The 9431-nt window shown below is 46.4% G+C and overlaps 1 protein-coding gene across 2 annotated transcripts in view; it reads right to left on the reverse strand.

Annotated features, from left to right (window-relative positions):
• Nucleotides 1–2286, reverse strand: part of LOC142564298 (uncharacterized) — a 54528-nt gene extending 52242 nt beyond the window's left edge. The window contains exon 1 of one of the 2 annotated variants that reach the window (XM_075675247.1): nucleotides 1356–2286. In XM_075675247.1, the coding sequence (XP_075531362.1) occupies nucleotides 1356–1648 (293 nt within the window). In that variant the 5' untranslated portion in view covers nucleotides 1649–2286. The remainder of the gene's footprint in view (nucleotides 1–1355) is intronic. The other variant, XM_075675248.1, reaches the window with a different exon arrangement.
• Nucleotides 2287–9431: the final 7145 nt, after the last annotated feature.

Genomic DNA, 9431 nt, shown 5'->3' on the forward strand with positions numbered 1-9431 from the left:
TAGTGAAGGTCTTCAGTCACAATTGTTACTGCAGCTACAACGCACTACAAAAAAAAAAAAAAAAGAAAAGTTGGGACGCGAGAAATGCACAGCACCGCGTGCAGGGCCATGCGCGCAAACCACGTGGTCGCGGCGAGCGCCATCTTTTGTTTCCGCGTTCCCCAGCGCATGCACTCGCGCGTCGGGTTGAGCGAGCGTCTCCCCCCAGTTGTCGCGATATAAATCGGCACTCGCTTACGCCCGGTGATGGCAGCGCGCTATCCAAGGTCCCGCGCCGCTCGCCCGCGTAGCCATGACCATGACATTCGCCGCACACAGCTGACATCGCGGTGATGGCCGTGCGGTCACAATTTCGGGACACGGAGACATAAAAAACGTGCGCCAGGAAACAACGGACAAAAAAGAAGCGCGAGCGGCGAAGAGAGAAAAAAAACGCGGAACAGGGCCGCGCCAGCGCGTTTTCCACGTGCTACTGAGTCAGCCCCCAGCACGGCGGCGTTTCGCAACAAACGCGCATTCCAAAGCACGCGAGGCACCGCCAAGAACAGCTTCGCTGAGCTCCAGGCGCTGCAAGTTCCGCTTCGCTCCTTTGCCCTTCTTTAAAGAGGGATCAGGAGGGGGGTGCCCGGCCAATGAATAACGAAAAACGCACAAAAACAAGCAGCAACGCCCTTCCGAGAAGCAGAAAAGCGCATTCAAAAAAACATAAAGAAAGAAACAAGGCCACCATCAACTCCGGGGAGACTTTAAAAAAAAAAAAAACTCGCAGAAAGGTCTCGCAGTGCGGGCTTATTTAGTTCGCAGGCCCGGGCCTGAACGGTCAACGATCGAGCAGTTGACTGCACCGAGAGAAGCGAGAAATAGCGACAACAAAAACAGCCCCCGGGCGCGTCGATCATCGCCCAAAACCGAGACACACACACGCACGCGTGAGCTCGGCAACGACGCAGTGCGCGTCGATTCTCTCACGTGCGCGACGAAGGCCTCAGTATACGCGGACTCCGGAACTGCACGCGGGATCTCTTGCGCAACGTCGTACATTTCTTTTAATGCATTTCTTTTCCTCTACGGGCGGTGCGCAGGCAAAACACGAAGCTACTATCCCTGCAGCAAAACGCAATCGCAGCACACACTTCCTGCTCGGGCGCTGCTATCTACTGCGCCTCGCGAAGCAGCCAAGCCCGTAAACATTACGCAACACGCGGCAGCTCGCGAGCGCGCGCGCGCAACACACACACGCCCTGTGACGCAAACCGGAATCGCTTTGCTTCGGGTATCCGCAATAAGCGGCGCGCGAAACGCGAACAAGAAAAAGCGCCGCGGAATGCGTTTCGCGCGTCCTGGGCACAACTCACCCTTCCTGGACCCTCTTGAGGGTCTTGCTGGCGTCGCCGCAGTTGACGCAGCACAGCACCAGGCCCGAGTACTTGATGGCAGCGTCGATCTTGTCCTTCCTGCGTCGGTTCTCGGCCTCGACGCTGCTCGAGTTCTTCACGCGGAAGATGTAGCGCGACTTCTTCTCGAAGCGCACAAACAGCTCGCTGAACTCGTCGAACGTCGAGAACTCGGTCCGTTCGCCGAACACGTCCAAAAACACGGCCGTCGTATCGACGCGAACGCCGTTGCTGTTGCCGTTCGCGGTTTCCATGTCCGATGACCACTACGACTGCTGGCGAAGACGCCACAACGGGCACGACTGGTGCTAACCACAGTGCGCGGCGCAGCACGGCGGCCGTCGATTACCATTTGGGATCGCGAAGCGCGAGCACAAAGTTTGGCGATGGATCGAGGGAGGGTATAAAACGAAACGAGCGACGAAAAGAACTCGCTGGGGAAAGCGGGCGGGTTCCGCGAAAAAAGAGCCCCGCAGCGCGAGCTTTGGTACGCGCTGCGCTACGTCGCGCTGGTGGTTGGTCGCACGCCGCTCCGCTCCTGCTCCACTGTGGTCAACACAGCACACCACCACCACGCAACCGCGCTGCTACGTACTACATACGTCGTCGGGCGCGCGCACCGCACGCGGGGTTGCTTCTCAGCTCTCTGGGAAGCCGTCGCGCTGGGCGCCTTGTTTACACACACATGGGCGCGAGCAGTGCGCCATGCTTCTCCACCGACGCTCTCCCACTGGCGTTGTTGTAGCAGCTCGCGTCGGCGACTCGCGCATAACGCACGCCCCGACGACTGCACCTGTCAAGCAATCACAACCAAAAAAAGGAGCGGAAGGAAGGGTGGGAGAGAAGGCGGGGGAAGACCCTCCCGAGCCCAGTGTTGCCAGCGACGACGACAGGGGACGCGGTTGGACGACGCAACGTGCGCCGTCGCTCAACGGCTGGCTTGCCCACGTTCAAACGTCAAAGTGAATTCCAAATGCGCCGTTGCAACATTCACCAAAATATCAAGTCCAACTAACGCGCACACAGCTTATTGCGCCACCTATCAACACATAAACAAACCATTTTGCTAATTTTTAATAATAAACATTTAAAAAAACAGTTGCTTTAATTCTCTTAGATGCCGTAAGCATTTGTTGAGCTTAAAATATTATTTAAGCGAAGTAGTATGTTTTTGTTACGTAGAGTGGTCTCACCAATGTTTAGAAACCTTGGCATGCGACGGCGTGCTCGCGGCGTTGCGTCAACGTGCACCATGACGCGTTGTGGGAGTAAAACATGCGCGCTGTTTCATCGGCCTCTCCCACTTCGCATGCCCCTTTTACTTGGCGTTAGCAAAAAAGCGACCGGGGCTTTCGAATTGCCTTTGCAAGCGGCGCCATGGCTGGATTTGATTGTTTTGTCACGTTAGCGCGTATACCGCTATGCAGGGAGCAAACACACGCGCCTGTTTGAACTTTTCCGCGCGGACTTTCGAACAATGGATAATAGCGCGTCTCTTCTGGAAGACATCTGTGGGAGGGAGGGTCGATTCGCGATATGTGGGTCGGGTCGGCTGTACGCACAGCGGATCAGTTCAACCTGCGTGTGAATTCCTCAGAAGTGTCGCACATATTGTTCGAATCCCGTCAATTGATCATCTATGGAAACAACAAAAATATGCACTGTCGCATGTGTTCGAAGGCCCTAGTTCAATAACCATGAGATTATAATAATAAACTTGTCAGGAGTGAATGGCGGTATAACCATTAGTTAACCAGCAAATGAAAATATGAATTCTTCATTCGTATTGAAGAAACGCCGATTGGAAAGGGCAACATCTATTTGTTTTAAGGTGAAAGGCTATAAGAGGCTCGTACGTTGCAATGGCTCATACCCGAAAAAGGCAGCTTCTGGTCCAGCGATACAAAAGAAAGTTGACAAGTGGTACAAAAAATATCATCATCAGCTATGGCTCATACCCCGTAAGCAATCAAAGATGCAATGACTGAATATGAATGAAGACATGACAGAAAAAAAGAACCAAGGAAAGGAAGAAAAATATCAACATCAGGAATGGCTCATACCCCCATAAGCAAGCAAAGATGCAATGGCTGCATATGAAAGAAGAAACGAAAGAAAGAGCGACAAAGAATGGAAGAAAGAAAGGAAAAAGACAGAAAGAAAGAGAGAATGAAAGGACCTTTAGATAGTGCATTAGGTGTTCGCACATGTAGTTGAGGAGGTCGACCTAAGCGTGAAATGTTTAGACTCGTTTGAACAATACTCGTTTGAACAAAATGGAAATGATATCATTGACATTATAAGTACGTGCCAATTATAATAAAGCATGCCTGACCGAGTTATAGGTGAGCTAACTGGTAAGGCCACAAATTAACTGCAATCCTGTGATGACGAAGCGTGGGTACTGTATACTCACAAGACTATGTGCAGCAGATTATTTACAGAAAGCACTCATCTAATAACAATGTAGAGCAGATTAGGTGCAATTGTATTTAACAGGTCTCTCGTATATGCTATTGCCATAAATGGTTTATTGGCTGTTATCCAAGGTTCCCAAAATGTCAGTAATCTGCAGAAAAACGCAATCATAATGGCATTAATACCAACTACGTACATAACAACAATTAGTCCAAAATGAGCTTTACAGCAAGATAGGTCAATAAAGCCAGTGAGAAGATAAGTTTAGTTAATCCTTTTACCACAAGCACTTTTTCAATTTTCAGCCTGTTTGTGATGACTGTGGCAGCGATGAAACTATCGAAGAAGTTCTTTGCCGATGTCCTCGCTACAGCACACACAGGCAGTTGTCGCTCACGATCGGTTGCTTTTGGGGCAGACAATCCTGGAACGCCGGCCCGTGAGATTGCCACACCAGAAGTCAGTCAAGGTGCTATTGAAGTTGTTACGTTTCAGTGGCCTATTAGAGAGACTATGATTCTCCCAGACGTTCCCCACCCCCTCTATCTTTATGCATGTTCGCTTTCTTTCTTTGCTATTCTGTGTTACTTTCCCCATTTACCCTTCCCCCAGTATTGGGCAGCAAATCAGAATCGAGCTTCTCTTCCTGTTAATGTCACTGCCTTTCCCGTGTCATCCCTCTCTCTCACTTTTCAACTTAGGCTAGGTCAAATGTGCAGCTCATGAAATCCCACTCCCTGATGTTCATCTCATTCAGTCAAGCTCTCATCTAGCATTCTCTGAGCTACCCATGTCCTCTGTAATCTGACTTCATCCTGTGGCTGCGAATTTGTTAATCACATCTGTTTATCTAGTCGTCTGCTGCTACCTACTGCACCCCCCATCCTATGGCACCCCTTCTTTCATTGACCACCGTGGTTACTTGGTCACGACAATACATGACCAGCCCAAATGCACCACATCTTAATCTCAACTTATATAAAATACCTTTTACCTGCATTTGGTCTCCAATTCAATATACAGCCATCTTCCTATCACTTAACAATATGCCTAACATTTTCAGTTCTATAGGTCATCATTCAACACAGCAGGAAATGATAGGTAAAATGCCTGCATAATGCCTGAAAATGTAAGCTTTCCTGGCTATAGCGGTTAAGGACTGTCAGCTCCCGCCTAAAGACCAATTGGAAGTGCTTAATTTTTTTTTATGAGATAAGATGATCAATAATGTCTATGAATGTGCCTGTACTTGGTGATGTTGTCCAAGGATGCAGCGGCACATTCCTTTTGAAGGATGCATGTCATGCAGCTGCCAAAGGCTTTCTTCAGACTCTCTTTTTTCTCTTTACTGACAATGTACTTGCCTTCACCTTTCTCTCTCACAAACATTGTTGCAGCACGAACCTGCTCATGCACAAGTATTGTACGGAGCTGTTTGTCTGTGAGGCACAAACAGTAGTAATGTCTTTGGTGTGATCAGTTTGTCCAGCAAAGCTGCAGCTAAAGCCTCTGCAAGCGTCTTTAGGTGCACAGTCTCTGCTACAGCACACACTATGCCCAATATGCATTAAATAAAAAAAAAATTGATTTCCCATTGACGACGCTATTGCAATGAAGAGACAAGTAGACAAGGGGCCGTCACCCCGAATGCCTTCTTTACTGCACCTTCGTCTTCTTCTTTTCTTGCACCTGATGCCAAGTGTGCCTCTTTGTCTTCAATACATTTTATCATATGTTATGTGCTTTATTTTGTCCTTTTGTATCTACTATGTTGCACCAGATATTTTACAGCGAAGCTGTTTATGTGGACCCTGTGCCATTGTAGGGGTTCACAAAAACTGTCATCATCAGCAATGGATCGAGCGTTGTCATCTTCTTCCTCAGCTGGCTCGTTGGCGCCCCTCGGCACTACCGCACGAACGCGCTACTGCCACTGCTGTTGCATTCATCGTCATCGTCGTCTTCTTCCAGAGCTGGCTCCGTTGCCACTCATCATTCCAGCATAAAATTTCACTTCTGTCTTTGTAATGGGAAGGCCGCATTTACGGGGTTATGAGCCATTGCTCAAGGGAGCATGAGCCATTCACTGTATTACGTGACGAACAGATTTAATTTTGAAGGATCGCAAGACCCAATGCCGGGCAGATGCTGCTAACCACGCCACCGAGCAAAGTCGAGACATCAAATGCAAGTGAGAATGGCACACTGCTGGCATACTGTCACTGACGTCATCCTCTCCCTTGCAGCCGAACGTGTGTGTAACCTCATTAAGAAACACAAAGACGTCAATCGTCAAACCAATCCAAGCAATCGTCAGAACGATTTCAGTGCCCGAATCTCCAGTGGTGGGCCTTGCGCCCGATATATGGAGCTTTGAATTAGTGGTTCCGCACATTCCATCCCAGCTACAACTATGGGAAGACAACGGGGTGAAGCAACTTGCTCGCGAAAAGAAAGCATGGCAAAACACAGACACAAACCCCCATGTGCAAAAAAAAAATAAAGAAAGGAAACACCGGGAGAACCGCAAAAAGAAAGCACTCCTAAAGGAAGATCACCAAGCGAAGCATGCAGAAGTGAAAATGAGGGGAAAGAATGGTGAAACAAAAGATTTACAATATAGACTGCTTGCAAAGTTTGACAGGCATGGTGTAACACTCAATGAAAATGGCACAGCTTCCTGTTTGGCTATCTTCGCGCACTGGAAGGGGCAGTAATTTTTTTCATTTATGAACTTCAATTTTGCACTTTGTGTGCTTTATTCCAGAAATGCTAAGGTTGGGGCCACCTGGTTGTACCTGTGGAAGTGAGAAGTGTTACCAATCGACAATTAAGAGCAGCAACAGAAAGGACACGTACATGGCACTTGTACAAGTGCCATAGTGCACTCGGTGTGGCCAGTTGATCAGTGTGATCAGTTGAGCAACACTCAACTGATTCAACTCAATTGAGTCAACTGACAAGCATATAATATCATGCTTGTCATGTCCTGCAAGTCCTTTCCCTTGTTCTTGTTGCTCAATAGTGCAGTTCACTTTTATGTGCCTTATTTGTGTTTTGTGAACAAGGTTCCCATATGTGTCCCAAAACGTCAATTTCGGCATTTGTTGGTCATTGGCAAGATTTGTAATTGCTACACTATGCTTTATTCTGTCAGTTTGTATCTGCTGCTGCAGCTGCTATTCTGTATGTGTTATTCAGCTTGCTACTCCCCCCACTTGGTGCCAAACTGGTGCTGCGGATACCCAGATAATTTTTTTAATTGACATGCATGAAGTTATTGCGCAATAAAATTTTATAACCAAGTACATGTATACGAAAAATGTAGGCTCCAAATATAAAATCAAATGGCAAGCATTCTTCTGCTTTGCAAAAGTAAAAAAAGAAGAAATGAAATGCCCTTAATTCTCATAAAACTGTGACTGAAAGCTAGAACTCATGATAGCGCATTCAGGTCACTTCGTTGCTGCTGCTACTGCGGTTTGTGATTTCGCTCATGGCTCACCACTTCAGGTACACGGTGCCAAACATTTGCTGTGAAAGCACAGATACTTGTACACACTGTGCTCAAGCTCCCCTGAGTTTGTTGCAGTGAAAATATTCTGGTGCCACCTAGCATGCCCTTCGTCTGTTGCCTCCGAGATTCTCGGCACGCATCTCTGTGCCTTTTACCACTTCTGTTTCGTATCATTAGACACATGACACACAGCAGGCTTCAGACAAGGGGCTTGACAAGTGCAAACACTAAGTATGACTTATACTGTTGCAAGTAAAATATAAAAGGGAAACACAACTAAAAGATGATCACACATGTGCATTGCCGTGAAGTTTACAAGTGGAAAGTTGTGAGAAATTCGGATTAACTTACAACAAAGCACTTGAAGTAGCCTAGGGATTATGTGCACAAGCCCATTTCCCCAGCAGTAAAGTCGCCCTATATTTTCGGCCACAATCAAATATGACAAGACATGGAAAATAGCAAGTTCTTGAGTTGAGTACTGAGACTCAAAGCGAATGGAATTACTTGAGCAGCATTCGAAATTTCTAGCATTTGCACACCCTAACTGGCAGTCTCTTGCACTCAAGCTCAAGAATATCTCTCTCTTAATACCTTCTCAGAAGTATACCCCTCTTCCCTTTCCCTCCTTTGTAGTATGTACTCCACTGCTGGCCACAAAAGTTAACACGGCAGGGGGATTTGCAAAAAAGCCCGAACTGGCATGTTGACCTGACCATGTGGATTCAAGATGACAGTCATGACATAGCCTTACTAGACATTTGTGAACAGTGTGGGGTTTCATTCATTTTTATAAGCTTTTTTTTTTACTATGCCTTAAGGCAGCCCACCTTGGAAAAAAGATAAATCAAGGAGACAAAGCATTCCTAGCATGCTTTCATAGAAGAAATTCTCTCCTGTGCTCTTGACTTGTGACCAAGTGAAGACATTGCATTGTGCCTACATTAAGGGGGACCCTGCACTTCAAAAATTATTCCTTATTTCTGGTTACATTTTGATGAAACTTGCTGAACTTATGTAGGTGAACATGCTAGTTTAAGAAATGCAGTCAGTTTTCCTGCAGAGTAAATAGCTTGTAAGAAATTTTTAAAATTCAGTTTCTTGCACAGCTTGCTTGGAGGCGAGCTATTTACTAAACTATATATGGTTTAGTAAAGATTGACATATAGAAATTGCTTGGAATGAAGAAAGAGTGCAAAACAGCACAAATAATGTTCTAAGCCAATTTTATACCAAGAGAGAGCATGGCCAGCTTTGAAATTCAGAATTCCATAGTAACACCCAGGACAAATTGTTTATTACTTTTGAAAATTTCTGTAATGTTACTTGTTTATGTTAGTAGCCTACTACACTCTCCAGCTGTCCGACTAAAAAAATAATTACTGTGTTAGAATAAGTAGAACCAGAGATATATCATCACTCCAGGACTGTGAGACCAACAAAAATGTCGTTTGGGAAAATGAGAAAAAAAAAAAAGAACATTTCGCAACATATTCATATTGATTGTGGAAAAGGTCAAATCAATAAAGTTAGAAAACAATTTCGAAATATCTTAATTTGACACTACAGTTACACATTACCATCCTTGCTAAATGAGTTGAAGCCAATTTTTACATTACCCGCCATCCTTGTACCTTTATCGAAAAGCTACTGGCGGCGGAAGCTTTCCTGTGTTGAACTACAGTCAACAGTCATTAATTAGACCTTGGCTAATCCGAACTCTCGCCTTGGAAGAAGCTTGAAAATATGGAAGAAGCTTCGCCTTCAGGAGTGGAAAGCGATAGCATTCAAAGCGTTCCCGACTGCTTCTCAAGCCTCCCGGCAAGTGAAGCTTATGTAAATATAATGTTTACTGGGAAGGGTGGTCGGCGAATGCTATGCGCAAAGGCGATCTCTCTGGTAGAAATGCAACCTCTTGCGTGGGCCGATCCTGGAGGTACTTCACAGCCACGCCAAAAAACTTACATAATGTTCAGGTTATCGCTTCGGACTTGTAATATTTCAGTCTGAGAAGATTCAACATAAAAGGCACGCGATGTCGGTGTTTTGTTTCGTGACGTTCGTCCGTGGGCTGTCATCTCAAAATTCCGAGGAATAACTTT

This window comes from Dermacentor variabilis, chromosome 11, assembly GCF_050947875.1.
Source record: "Dermacentor variabilis isolate Ectoservices chromosome 11, ASM5094787v1, whole genome shotgun sequence".
Classification (NCBI taxonomy): Eukaryota; Metazoa; Arthropoda; class Arachnida; order Ixodida; family Ixodidae; genus Dermacentor; species Dermacentor variabilis.